General features: G+C 61.9%; 6 protein-coding genes and 1 non-coding gene across 7 annotated transcripts; 4 read left to right on the top strand and 3 right to left on the bottom strand.

The window, feature by feature from the left end:
• Nucleotides 1-101: 101 nt before the first annotated feature.
• On the bottom strand, nucleotides 102-1,457 carry HGT20_2 (Bifunctional purine biosynthesis protein PurH; the record flags this gene model as incomplete). Its single annotated transcript, XM_069353240.1, has 2 exons — nucleotides 102-1,229; nucleotides 1,269-1,457. 2 exons carry the CDS (start codon nucleotides 1,455-1,457, stop codon nucleotides 102-104), a joined length of 1,317 nt encoding a protein of 438 aa, XP_069207882.1.
• A 555-nt stretch (nucleotides 1,458-2,012) lies between these two features.
• Q8F55_004734 (uncharacterized protein) lies at nucleotides 2,013-2,464 on the top strand (the record flags this gene model as incomplete). Its single annotated transcript, XM_069353239.1, has 3 exons — nucleotides 2,013-2,068; nucleotides 2,112-2,220; nucleotides 2,303-2,464. The coding sequence occupies 3 exons, from the start codon at nucleotides 2,013-2,015 to the stop codon at nucleotides 2,462-2,464; spliced, it is 327 nt and encodes a 108-aa protein (XP_069207881.1).
• A 614-nt stretch (nucleotides 2,465-3,078) lies between these two features.
• Nucleotides 3,079-4,794, top strand: Q8F55_004733 (uncharacterized protein; the record flags this gene model as incomplete). Its single annotated transcript, XM_069353238.1, has 8 exons — nucleotides 3,079-3,726; nucleotides 3,766-3,811; nucleotides 3,849-4,112; nucleotides 4,150-4,243; nucleotides 4,279-4,363; nucleotides 4,401-4,499; nucleotides 4,536-4,612; nucleotides 4,647-4,794. The coding sequence occupies 8 exons, from the start codon at nucleotides 3,079-3,081 to the stop codon at nucleotides 4,792-4,794; spliced, it is 1,461 nt and encodes a 486-aa protein (XP_069207880.1).
• Nucleotides 4,795-4,846: 52 nt separating this feature from the next.
• Q8F55_004732 (uncharacterized protein) lies at nucleotides 4,847-6,511 on the bottom strand (the record flags this gene model as incomplete). Its single annotated transcript, XM_069353237.1, has 5 exons — nucleotides 4,847-5,198; nucleotides 5,282-5,642; nucleotides 5,701-5,913; nucleotides 5,963-6,053; nucleotides 6,092-6,511. The coding sequence occupies 5 exons, from the start codon at nucleotides 6,509-6,511 to the stop codon at nucleotides 4,847-4,849; spliced, it is 1,437 nt and encodes a 478-aa protein (XP_069207879.1).
• A 2,218-nt stretch (nucleotides 6,512-8,729) lies between these two features.
• Q8F55_004731 (uncharacterized protein) lies at nucleotides 8,730-12,155 on the top strand (the record flags this gene model as incomplete). The annotated part of the gene is made up of 7 exons (XM_069353236.1): nucleotides 8,730-9,583; nucleotides 9,638-10,114; nucleotides 10,161-10,266; nucleotides 10,308-10,381; nucleotides 10,433-11,193; nucleotides 11,905-11,969; nucleotides 12,006-12,155. 7 exons carry the CDS (start codon nucleotides 8,730-8,732, stop codon nucleotides 12,153-12,155), a joined length of 2,487 nt encoding a protein of 828 aa, XP_069207878.1.
• Nucleotides 12,156-12,242: 87 nt separating this feature from the next.
• Nucleotides 12,243-12,686, top strand: Q8F55_004730 (uncharacterized protein; the record flags this gene model as incomplete). Its single annotated transcript, XM_069353235.1, has 2 exons — nucleotides 12,243-12,350; nucleotides 12,387-12,686. The coding sequence occupies 2 exons, from the start codon at nucleotides 12,243-12,245 to the stop codon at nucleotides 12,684-12,686; spliced, it is 408 nt and encodes a 135-aa protein (XP_069207877.1).
• Nucleotides 12,687-12,953: 267 nt separating this feature from the next.
• On the bottom strand, nucleotides 12,954-13,046 carry Q8F55_004729. The gene has a single exon. It is a non-coding gene; the product is annotated as a tRNA-Pro (tRNA).
• Between the last annotated feature and the right edge of the window lie 232 nt (nucleotides 13,047-13,278).

Genomic DNA, 13,278 nt, shown 5'->3' with positions numbered 1-13,278 from the left:
CCTGACGTGGCGTCAGCCAATATGCATGCACTCCTATAGACCTGTATCTCTTCCTGTAACCGGCCGCCGCTGCCTCGTCCGGCCTGCCCGGATCCCGCAGCTCAGGTGAGAGCCTCGAACGACGCATACGCCCTCTGGATCCACACGGCGGCGAGGAAACAGGTGACGGCAAACACGTAGAACACGTTGCCTTCGCCCGACGGCTGCCCCCCGCTCAACCACGCCTGGAGAGGGAGGAAGCTGACACCAATGACAAAGTTGGTGCTCCAGTTGACTGCCAGGCCGATCGAGCTCGTCGCTGCGCGCGCGTGCGGGGGCACAATGTCGCCGATGACGACCCAGACGACGGGGCCGAGGCCCACGCTGAAGGCCGTCACGAAGACCATGATGCCGGCGATGGCGAGGGGCCCGGTACTCCCGTTGATCCCGAGCGCGAGGACGAGGCTCGCTGCGGCCATGATGAACGTGGGGAGGATCAGCAGCGGCTTGACGCCGACGCGCTCGATGAGGAACGCGGGCGACGCCGTGATGGGCAGCTTCCACATGACGATGGCCAGGGCGACGACCTTGGCGCTGCCGGGGAACACGGGCGTCATGATGCGCGTCGAGAAGTACATGACTGCGCTGATGCCCGTGATTTGCTGGCAGAACTGCGTCACGAGCACGACGTAGAAGGCCCGTTGGATGCGCGGCTCCTTGGACTGGATCAGCTCGGTGAAGCTGAGGTTGGCTGGCCGGCCGGCCGCGGCGGCGAGCAGGGGTTCGGCCTCTGGGCTCGCAGGTGCCTCCTCCTCGTCCGGGACGTGGACGAACGCGCTGCCGAGCAGCTGCACCACGGCGATGCCGACGCTCACGGCCGGCACAAAGCGCCAGAGGTAGCGGTACCCGAGGGGGAAGCTGAGCGCCTGGCCGAGCAGCACGCCGGCGACGATGAAGAGCTGGTTGAGGAGGCCGACTGAACGTCGGATGTGTGCTGGGGCGACACTCGCCAGCACCAGCGGCACGGTCGTCGTCGAGATGCCGCATCCGAGGCCGACGAGGGTTCTCGCCGCCGACATCTGCGGGACCGAGTTGGCGAGGGAGAGGAGCGCGTTGCCGACGAGCACGAAGAGGGCCGACAAGCGCAGGGCTCCGACGACGCCGTACGAGTGGATCACGGAGCGCGACGCCAGGCTCGAAACAAGCCCGCCGAGCGTGAAGATGCTGACGGCGAAGCCAAACTCGGTGGGCTGGTGACCAGGTCAGCTCCGCACACCACCCCAACCCACAGTCATGGGCACGCACGGCCTGATCCAGTCGAGCCAGGGCGGGAGGTCTTCGTTGCTCGCGCCGCCCGCGAGCCCGCACGAGAGTGGCGCCTGGATGCCGTTCAGGCCCGAGACGGCCATGCCGTGCTGGAAGACGTGCAGGCCGGCCCAGAAGGCCGTGAGGGCGGTGGTTGCGGGCGTGAGCGTCATGCTGGGGGTTGAGGTGGCCAGTCCCGAGGGACTCGTGGCCGGGTAAAGGGCTCCTGCTGGGGTCAAGGGAGGAAGTGAGCTCGAGCAAGAGGCGATGTGGTGCAAGCGATGATGTCGAGGTCAGGTGGTGTTTGGACGCCGACGTCGGCTCACGGCGGCCCGACACTCCCGGCGCCGGCGGCGGACTGGGCCGCTGAGTGAGAGTTTGCTTGGCCTCGGAGCGAGCTGCTGCCAACCTCGTGTTGTGACTCTTATCGCAGTATCGAAGAGCCAGCATGCACGAGCACGGCTTGCCCCCAGCCCTGCCTGGCATGATACACCGCCGCTGCAGCCACCTGCATCTCGCCGCCGACTAGCATCAGTTAGCGGGTTGGTGACGGCATGTGGACGTCGCCGCTGGGGCACTTCGGCCCACTCCGCCTCCTCGGCCACGCCATGGACGCCGCGCTGCTCACTCGGCGTCATCGCCGCTAACTGGGCCGTGGGCCAGCCAGTGATTAGGACAATGTGGTCGTGGGAGGCGGCTCTTCCTTCACATTCGCCACTGGGTTAAGCATGGCCGCTGACGCACCCTACGAGGGCACACCGCTCAAACTTCAGCCAGCCGGGAGGTGGGCGTGGTTTGGTCTGCGACGAGGGTCGCTGACTCGACAGCTCGTTGACCGAGCCGCTGCTCCTGGAGGAGGGCCGCTTCGCTGCCAGCGAGGACGGCATCGACGAGGGCGACGAGGAGGGAGAGCGCTCGCCCGCGCTTCGGTTCGCGGTCAACCCCTTCAAAACGTTCACAAGACGGAATGCAGGTCCCAAGGCAAGTTGGTGTGCCCACACCCGTCTGACACGCCCAGATCTGTCTCCTCATCGTCGGCGCATTCACGACGCACTACAGCATGCGCGAGCTCGACAGCCTGCGCGAGCTCGACAGCCCAGATTGGGGTGTCGGCGGCGTCGGCGTCGGCATCGGGCTGGCGCTGGTCATGCTGGGGCTGTGGGCGCCGGTGAAGCGGTAGGCTGCGGGGCAGGGAGAGGGACTAGACATGTGGTGTGTTATGATATTGTGTACCAGTCGGCGCTGCGTGAGGACAGCGCCTTGGGACACTGACCGGGGCGCTGGTCTGCCTTCATTCAGTATGGCTGCAACTGCCGCCGGCCACTGGTATGACGCTGCGTCGCATCAGGCGGCGTGAGTGACCGCATCCCCGCCTGAAGATCCCACACGCGTCGTCGTCACGGATTGCGGTAAGAGCGTATGTACGAGCTACGAGCTCGTGGGCATGGCCTGTACCCACGTGCTGGGGGTCGGACCGCTGCCGGCCTTTGATCAGTGACATCGGGCCGACTGGTGTCGGTTCGGGCTTTCGGCTCAGCACTCAGCGAGCATCTGCGCTGTCGCGAGGTGGACAGATGCACGCCGGCGAGCCTCTCCATTCAGATGCTCCTCGATGAACGTAGCTCAGAAAGGTTGACGACCATGTGGGCGCCGGCCGGCGAGTAGGCACATGCCGCCGAACGGAATGGCTTGTCGGTCATGGCCGAATGACCTCATGCGTCCATCGCGCCGCCGTCTCGTCTTATACATGGCTAGGTCGTTGCTCCTCTGCCAGTCCCGTCCTCTGAGTCAACCATGCCGTCGTCGTCGCCATCGCCAAGCGTGCCCGGCTGCTTCTCATTCTTCTCAAGAAAGGGCAGTCGGCGGGATGTCGAGCAACCCAAGGCCGTCGCCCCGCCCAAGGACAGCACCTACGACGACGTCAAGCGCACCATCCCAAGCGCTCACCAGCACTTCGAGCCATGCTGCTCGCCGACGCACGGCTTCACATCTGCCGCTGGCGTCAAGCCCTTCCTGGACGACCTCCCAGCCTATACCTCGGACGGCAAGGTGCTGTCGTCAGACGTACGCGAGACCATCAAGACAGCCATCGAGTCGTACCGCGATCCCCTGACGGCCATCTCGCTCTACATCTCGGACAACCCCGAGCTCGCGTACAAGGAGTACAAGTCGGCAGCCAAGCTCGTCGCGTTCCTCGAGTCGGAGGGGTTCGCTATCGAGAAGGGCTACAAGGGGCTCGAGACGGCATTCAAGGCGACTTACTCGCAGGGCAAGGGCCGGACGTGGGCCTTCAACTCGGAGTACGATGCGCTGCCTGAAGTCGGGCATGCGTGCGGGCACAATCTCATTGCCATCGGCGGTGTTGCGGCTCTCCTTGGCGTCCGGGCTGCGATGAAGAAGCACGGTATCGACGGCACGGTGGTGCTGATCGGAACGCCAGCGGTGAGCCGGGTGTATGTGAGTGTGCACTGACAAATGCAGGAGGAGGGCGGCGCCGGCAAGGTTGTCCTAATCGAGCGCGGGGGATGTGAGTGTTCGCCAAACGCCGGCGCTGACAGCTCAAGATAAGGGCATCGACGGGTGTATGATGATCCACCCCGCGGGCTTTGAAGCAAACACGGGTGGTGTGCTCACGACGCTGGCCTTCCAGACCATTGCGGTCGAGTTCTTCGGCCGCACCACGCACGCTGGCGCGGCACCATGGGACGGCATCAACGCCCTCGACGCCGCCAACATCTCGTACACCTCCATCTCGGCGCTGCGTCAGAGCCTGCACCCGACGGATAGGGTGCACGGTATCATCATCGACGGCGGGGAGGCGCCGAACAGTGAGTGGACAGTCGACGCGCGCTCTGACGGCCTCAGTCATTCCCGACTACACATCGATGAAGTACTACGTCCGAGCGAGCCGTGCCAATGGCGTCGAGGAGCTCATGACAAAGGTCATCGCTTGCTTCAAGTGGGTGTCGAGTGCGAGCCACAACTGATGCCCAGGGGTGCCGCCGAGGCGACGGGCTGCAAGCTCAAGTTCATGACCGAGCCCATCACATATGACCTGCGGAACAACAAGCTCTTCGCTGTGCGTCGGAGGGGCTGGGCCATGACTGACCGACCAGGAGGAGTACGCATCGGCCATGAGCGAGCTGTACAACGTCCCTATTCCTATCGAGCTGGGGGAAGGCAGCAACCCCGGAGCCTCGACAGACTTTGGCAATGTGGGTACATGGCTCTGCTGGCTGCTGACCCACTAGGTCACGTACGCGCTTCCAGCTTGTCACCCCATGTTCGGTGTCCCAGCCACCCTCGGGCGCGGCAACCACACCAAGGAGTGAGTCGGCATATGCACCTCCAGCTGACGCAAGATTCCGGGACAAGTGCCGCACCGAGCAGGCGCACACTGAGACTCTGCACGCCGCCACGGCCATGAGCATTGTTGGGGCACGCTTCCTCTCGGACCAGGCGTTCGCCGACGGCGCGACCGAGTGGTGGAAAGAGGACATGAAGAGCTAGCCGGGTTCACAGTTCAATGCCATGCAGTCTTATAATGTCCACGCTACTGCTACTACTGCTTGCCGAGCACATCCTCAACGGCGCCCTGCAGCGCGTCGACCGCGAACTGCACCTCGTCCGGCGTGATGGTGTAGGGCGGGAAGATCATGACGTGGTCGCCCTCCCAGCCGTCGGCGCAACCGACACCGGGGTACAGTGCGATGCCACGCTCGTATGCCGCGTCGGTAATCTTCTGCGACACACCCTTGCTGCTCGGGAACGGCTGCTTGGTCTTCTTGTCGGCCACGAGCTCGATGCCGTAGAAGAGGCCCATGCCGCGGATGTTGCCGACGTGCGGGTGCGACTCGAGCTGCTTGCGCAGCGCCGCCTCCATCTGCTTGCCGCGCTCGGCGCACTTGGCGACGCTGGGGGTGTCAGTGGGCATTCACTGAATGTGAGTCGGGATGGGTGTGACAGGACATGTCCCCCGCCCCTCAACACCACTCACAGGTCATGCTTCTTGTAGTACTTGTAGACGGCCAATCCCGCCGCAGCGCCGATACCCGAGCTCTGGAAGGTGTAGCCGTTCATGAACGCACCAGTGCCCTTGCTGAGGACGTTGACGACTTTGTCGTTGGCGAGGACGGCGCTGAGCGGGGCATAGCCACCACACAGGCCCTTGCCGAGCGTCTGGATGTCGGGGCGCGCGGCGTCGCCCTCCCAGCTCCAGGCGTGCAGCTTGCCCGTGCGGCCGAAGCCACACATGATCTCGTCGAGGACGAACAGTGCGCCGTACTTTTCGCAGACGCGCTTCATGGCCGTGATGTAGCCAGGGACGAAGGGGACGCAGCCCGAGGTCGCGCCGACGACTGTGCGGGGTCAGTGTTGTGGTCGAGGTGCTGTCCAGTCGGCACTTGCCGCACTCACCCGGCTCCATGAAGAACGCGGCGACCGTGCTCGCGCCGAGCTCGACAAACTTCTTGTCGAGCTCGTCGGCCAATCTGTCGACGTACTGCGCGTCCGTCTCGCCCTCAAGCTTGCCGCGGTACGGGTTGCACGGGGACACGGCGTGGAAGACGTTGTCGGGCATAAGCGGGAGGTACATGGCCCTTCGGCGGTCGTGGCGGCCCAGGGCGAGATCTGGGCGGCGGCGTGAGAAAGGACGCGAGGGGGGCTACAGGCAACTCACCTGTGATGGTGTTGCCGTGGAATGACACGCGCCTCGAGATGAACTTTGTCCTCTGGGGCTGGCCGTTCTCGACGTGGTACTGGCGCGCCAGCTGGCAATGGTCAGTGCTGTCTTGCCGGCCACACCCACTTTGATAGCACTCTCGACCGCCTCGCTGCCACCGTTGAACAGGACAACCCTGCTCATACCGCTCTCCTCGCACAGCATCGTCGCGAGCTCTTCTGCCGGCTCGGTGCCGAACAAGAAGCTGGAGACGTACGGCAGAGTCTTGAGCTGCTCGGTAACCGCATCGACAATCTCGGGCACGGCGTGTCCGCACGAGACGACGGCTGCGCCGCCGGTCGTGTCGAGAATCTTTCGCCCGTCCGCAGTGTAGATGTAGTTGCCCTCGCCCCTCACCGCCATTGGCAGTCCGAGCTTGAGCGAGCGGTGGAGGACCTTGGAGTCGGGGTCGACGGTCGCGGTGGAGAGAGCGCCACGGCGCGACGAAGAGCTGAACGCCCGTGCCGCCGGCGCGCGTGCTAGCGATCGCAAGACGTGGCCAGACATGGTAGAATGTGCAGATGCGATGAGTGGTGTTGAGTTGAGAAAGCCGACAATGCATGTAGTACCCGCCCCGCTGTCAGTTATCGGTTAGGACGTCAGAGGAGTGGGTCGGGCGGCTTGGGCGGCTGCTTGCCGCCCTTGTTGTCGACTCGGCGGCTACTGAGCCGAGGTGCCGAGGTGCGCGGTGTCAAGCTTGGCGTTGGCCAGGCTCGCTCGCTTCGGTCGAGTCGTCAACGCTCTGGGGCTTGGCCGCGGCCAGCGCCGACACGTCTCGAGTCGTTACGAGACGCAGTCGACTCGGAGCGACAATCCGTGGCATTGTTGGTGGAGGGGGAGGGGTCGACCCACTCTCTACAACCGGCCTTGTCCGAGCAACCCATCTTATCACCACGAGCCAAAGCCGAGCTGCCAATACCGGGTGGCCCGGTAACACACGCTTCATAGGCGGAGAGCTCATTGGACCGCCGTCGTGCATGGCGCCGAGTCCGACGGTCCTTGCGACGGGTCGTGCACGCCGGGTTGGACCTGGCGCGCGTCGCGCAGTGTACCCGACCTGTCGACAGTGGTGGTCAGAATGCAGCTTTGGTTGTTTGAAGATGCAAACAATGGTGGAAAACGTGACCGGCGAGACTGGACCGCGGCGGGACTCACGAGCCTTGTCGCCGGTCCACCCGAGACCCCATCAGCCCTGCCGCAAATCACCTAGCAGCCACCGATGTCACAACACCCATTCATGTGCAAGGCTAAGACAGCCAGATGCATGAGGCTTGGGATTGAATGGCTCATGGGAACGAGCATGCGGGTGTGACTTGAAGAGTCACGCCAACACTGCTGCTGGTCCATGTTTGATGGCCCATCCGCGGCTTTAGCTCCCCGCTTGTGCCTCTTGCACCCGCGGCTACGGGCTCCAGGTCCGTGATTGCAGTCGTACATGAGTAGAATCGCTGCTGTGGATCGCAGGCTGGCCTTGAGGACCAACTGCACCTTCTTCGCATGGCGCGCGACCACACGGAATGGAGACGAGTTGACCGCTCCCCGCAAAGCAAGGTTCGCTGGAACAGGGCATCGTCGCGTAATGGCCCAAACCCACTCCATGTCAACAAGCAACATCTGCCGTGATACCCAAGGAACTGGTGCACACGGGAAGGATAGTCTCCTCGACTTTTGTGCCCGGTCGCGTCCTGGTCCGTCCAGCGACCGGGGACGCTTGCTGCCGCTCGATTCTGGGGCCGAGGAGACAATCTCACGCCGCTGGCGTTGCTGCTCGCACTGGCGCATCCTTCCGACGTCGCGCGGCCAAGCTCGACGGCCAAAGGACAATGTGCGCCAAGCGTCACTCCCGCGGACATTAGGACAGGGTGTGATTTGATGTTGAGCGGCAAGGCAAGGCCAAGTGAGGTTCTGGGTGGCGGCTGTTTCACCGTCTTGCTATGCAAGGCGTCGTCATTGCGCGGCGACCCATTTCTGCCTTGCTCTTGAGCGGGGACGCCAGGAAATAGGGTTCCGCGTGCTAAGGGGCCCAGTAACGGTTATCGCGCGCCATCCGATCAGCGGCGCGAGGAGAGCAGAAGCGGACCAGGTCCAAGAGCTGGCGACGCTCTCCATGACCCTCCTCTCTCCCTCGACCTACAGTAGCCAAGACGAATCCAGGAAATACAGTCGCTAGCCGCCACCGCCTCCCAGCCTATTCCTTGGATCGCGTTCAACACGTTTACCCCGCGGCGGCCCTGCAAGTATCCGTGCCGGGCCCACCATCCGTGCTCGGGAGCTAGAGGGCACCTGCTTGTCATTCCTGCCAGTCCTCTGCCAGGATGGATGAGTGACAGGGCATCAAGGGCATTGCTGCAGGCACCTCGGGAGTGGCGCAGGTACAGGGGCGCTAATCGCGGAGACGGTCAATCCTCTATGCCTCCCTCCGTGCTGCTAGTTCAGACCCAAGATGGCCTACAACAAGAATGCTGCTGGTGTTCGTACTCTCCTCCAGTTCATTGCGGCCCAGGGTAGCAGTCTCCTGCGCCGATAGCACAGCAGGCGTAGGCGCCACGTCTCAGGCAAGGAACAAGGGATCGGTCGGAGGGCTTGGGCCTAGCGAATGAGCGTCTCAAGTTGCACACATCTAGCCCTCGGGCACAAGCTATTAACCTGCAGTGTCCTGGGCTATGGTCTCTCCTCCCCACTTGTTGTCTCACTACCTGCGTTCGACCCATTGATAACGACTGCCATGGTCGGAAATGTCTTCAAACGCTTCGCCATCGGGGTGTTGCTGTTCTCGATAGCCGCCCAGGCGCAGGACTCGGCGAGCCCATCGCCCACCTCCCCCGATGGAGAGCCTGCCACCTCAGGAGCTCCCTCTGCCCCCGCTCCCGGCCCCGACGCTGCTGCTCCAAGTGGCAGTGGCGGCCCCAGCGGCGCCGGCAGTCCTAGTGATGGCGGTGCCGGCGGCCCTGGTGGGAGTGGCCCACCTCCAGCCGAAGTGACCACCGTGCCCGATTCATCGTCGCTCAGCCACTACAAGCCCAACATCAACGTCACGTATTCGGTAGGGCCCAGCAGCCCACTGATCGACCTCTTCCCCGACTTTCAGTTCTACGGCAACCACACCCATGTGGCACTTTGGGGAGAATGGAACTTCACGACCTCGAATCCACCCCAGAATCTGTCAAACGGTGGACAGACAGCCCTTGGCCCTCTCAGCGCAAGGTTCAACGCAAATCCAGTTCGCCGGACATGGGGTTTGTCAGAGGCAACCCAGGCGACCATTCCGAGTGGCATGTTCTCGATCAGCCACCAGTTCAACTTTGCAGGCACTCGTGCCATTGTCAGAGGCAACTACACCAATGTCGACTGGGCCGCGGTACAGGAGGCACCGATGGTAGTAATTTGGAGCAATACCACTGCCAAAACCTTCACTGGCTCCAGTGGTCGAGCCAGCCCAGCGCGTATTGAAAACGTCACGTCGCCCTTTCCCCAGGGTATCATCTACGACACTGGTGAACTCGAGTATGGCCGCTATGCCCTCCAGTTTTATCTTTACAACGGAACCCTCGAAATTGAATCACTGGATATCGACACAGGGTTCGCTTCCGAATAGTGGGTGAAAGCTGGTTTGGAACCCATTCTAACAAATAGCCCGTCGCTCGAAGAGGTACCACAAACTACAGTCAAGGCTGTCGACGCCGATGGCAAGCCTAACCCGTTCTTCAATGTTCAAGGCACTTCCAAGGTTCTCAATGAGGTGTTGGGCGAGGAGGGAGGCAATGCGAGTACCGTTGAGTGGAACTCGCTCGACTTCTCTGGTACGATGACCTTCAAGAGTCTGCCCAACGCCACGTTCATGGTCATCAATGGTACTCGCGCGCCAGAGTACGATATCCTCGAGCTTCAAATATTGCCCGTCCCTCCGGCAGCTTGGGTGATGGGCAACGATGGTGTCAAGTACGTCTACTCGCCTTACCGGAACCCGGCCTTGTACTACACTACTCCCCTTGACCCAAAGATTGAGTACACTATCTCAGTCATGGGTGCTGTCATCCCCAACCAGGAGGTTACGGTACCGACGCCAGGTGTTGCCAACATCCACAGTGTCACCTTCTTCGCGGGGAGCCGGTGAGTCTTGCTCACCTATCAGTTGGCCGGCCTACTAACAGTTCAGGCCCGTTGACCCCCCACCTTCCAACACCACATCGGACAACGACTCCGCAGCCGCCAGCCATGGCGAGTCGCGCGCCTCGCGCAATGCCAAGATTATCGGCGGAGCGGTAAGTGGTCACGTTATGCACACCAGAGCTGACAAGGTCAGGTTGGTGGTGGTGTTGGTCTGCTCCTCATCCTCGGACTTCTTGCATTCTGCTGCATCCGTCGCAAACGCAAGCCGTGAGTTGCGGTTATGTAGCATCCATCGTCAGCCACACTGACGCAACCCAGATCTCCAGTCATTTCGTCGCCCACGCCGTTCGACATTGACGGCTCTCGGCAGGACGGAACGGCTCGCATTCCCTCTGACGATGATGAGGCTGCAGACAAGGTGCCCGAGGAACTCACTCCTGCTCAAGTGGCCAAGGCCCGCGAGGCTGGGTTCCTCGGAGCAGGAGCTGCGAGCAGTGATGGCCCTCGTCGCTGGACTTGGCGCCAGCCGCCTTCCGGGCCGGTCAGTGCCTTCGACTCGGCCATGCGCCCACCAGTCTCCGAGGCAGGCGTCTCTGCTGTCCCGTCGTCTGTTCTCGACCCTCGCGGAGCTGTCCCCTTCACTCGCGGCCCAGCCTCGGCTGTCCCTTCATCCGTAATGATCCCGCATCTTGGTGGCCCGGCTTCCGTGGCCGCTTCGTCATCGCTGGAACCCAGCGACGCAATCGATTCACGCTTCTACAACACTTCGACAGGCGAGGGCTCAAGCACGGGGGCTGGGTCGAGCAGCATGATCGCGTCGCCCACGTCGACCCAGATCAACGGCATCGCCCTCAAGGACACGGACGCCGCCGCTGCCATCCTGGCAACGCCGGTTCACGGCGACAAGCGTGTCCACCAGGCGGAGGATGGCGGTGCTGTCGACGAAGACGACAACGTGGACATGATCCCCCCGAGCTACAACCCATCGTGGGCAAGCCGTGGTGCTCCCCTCGCCGACTCTGGCGCCGTGACACGCGTCGCGAGCGACAGCGACGGGGCTGCCGCCATTGCGGAGGATCGTGGCGCCGCCGAGCTCGGGCCTCATCGCCTGCTGCCGAATCCGACCGCATCTCGATTGAAAGCGGCACCTTTGGCCGTGCCGTCTAACCAGCATTGGACTCTGGCCTGCCTGAGCGTGGTTCTGCAGCTCGCCTCCTATGCTTCTAGCTTTATAGTACTGGATGTGAACATAATCCTGTTTTGCGGCTCACCATGCCTTTGAAGGTCACGAGGTGCACTTCAACCCCAGCCATCACGGGCCGCGTTCGGAGCCTCATCGGAGTCGGAGCATGGATCTCACACGTGCCATTCCGAGACCTGAAGTCATCTTGGCGCTTCCACGAAGACTCATCTGAACAGCCGACGCCACCAAGCCGCGGCGCGAGCTATGATCTCTTCTTCTCCACTTGACTTCCAACCTCGCAGACGTCCGTACGAGAAGACAACATTATGGAAGGATGTATCAGTTTGATGCTTCACACTGAATCTATGTTCTCCTCCTCCCCGACAATGGTTCTCTCGAGGCCCCCAGAGCCCACTCCCCGCAGGTCGATCGGCCTGGAACATGTCGGCTACGCTACACTGCTTCTCGCCAGCCTGGTCTGCTGGGGATTCGGGTCTGCCGAAGCATTCTGGTCCAGCAAGGCGATGTCTGGGGGTGGGGGTTGTACTCAACATTTCGCTGACGCAAGACCTGCCTGGGAGCGTGAAGTGGTCGCGCTGGTGCACAGGGATAGCAACGGTGCTCTTCTTCCTCGGCGCTCTAGGCATCGTGTCAGTGATACTCTCAGCTGGAGTAAGTACTTGGGAGCTGAGTCTTGCTGACGTACAGACGAGGCGTCCTCAGCCAGCCTTCCCCCCGAAGCTGTTGCTCATCATCCTCTCGGCTCTCCCCATCCCTTCTGGCGTCGCATTCTCAGTTGCTGCCGTCAAGCGCAGGTTCATGTCCAAGGTGCTCACAGCTCCGTCCAGACGGCACTGATGAGCTAGGACTATCTCTTCCGCAGGTGTCTGCTCATTCAATGGTCCGAGACCTCCATCAACGCGGCAACAGCTTTTGCGGGAGATAATGGTGCGGCCACAGCGACGGTGGCAGCTGATCCAAGTGTGCTGGCGCGCGTGGGAGAGGGAGACGACCTACGGCTACATCGGCATTGTGTTCGTCACAACTTTCACTGTGAGTCAGTCCCCCAGCTGAGCACTAATTCAACAGATCGTACTCACATTCTGCTTCATCCGGGTCTTACTACGTCGTACCCGAGCCTTTGCCGATTCCAGCCTCGGCATGACGAGTGGCTCGTACACCCTTACCTCGTTCAACAAGTCGCCGTCTGCCGCCGAGACAGAGACAGTGACCCTGTCCGAGGCGCAAGTTCTCGCTGCGGCTCATCATCGTCCGCCCACCGTAATCGACTATTCACGATCGCCCTCCGATTTCAAGCGGTTCGTGCGCGACTCGATGGAGGAGAAGAGAATCGGAGAGACGAGTGGGAGCACGGCGCTGAGCTACTAGCCCCTTGCCACATTGATCCTTATCGCCCATGTACATGTACGATACCCTTCATATCCAAAGCATAACCTTGGTTCGATGTAAAACTGTCTGCTGAGCAATCTGTGGACAATACTGAACAAAGCACTGTCAGAGAAGCCAATAGCACTCGGATGCTAACGCCACAATCAGCCCCTTCGCACCCCCTACGCCGCAACCCTCACTTTCACCCTCTCCCTCATACCCTCTCATGCAAAAGACAAGCTCGCATTCGCATGCATGCCTGCGCTAGGCCCTCGCCGGGATTTGAACCCAGGACCACTCCCATTGCTTAAGGTGCTTCAGCGCCCTAAGAGAGTATGATAGCCACTACACCACGAGAGCCTTTGTTTGTGCCTGAATTGGCTTTGTCGTGAGATTAACCGCCGTGGGTGAACCAGCCTGTCAGTAACTGAACAACTTGAGCTTCGCCGGCTTGTGCACCGAGTGTCACTGCTGCACACCCTTGCATGGTCGATGATATGGCATCTCCAGGCCTAGACAAGTAACACTATATATACAGCGCTGGCGAAGCTTTACACTCATTTCCGCCGTCATTGATTAAACGGCCCACCTG

Source organism: Vanrija albida, assembly GCF_041260175.1.
Source record: "Vanrija albida strain AlHP1 chromosome Unknown contig_4, whole genome shotgun sequence".
NCBI classification, from domain to species: Eukaryota; Fungi; Basidiomycota; class Tremellomycetes; order Trichosporonales; family Trichosporonaceae; genus Vanrija; species Vanrija albida.
The sequence above is the reverse complement of the archived record's forward strand: the minus strand, read 5'-3'. Positions and strand labels throughout refer to the sequence as shown.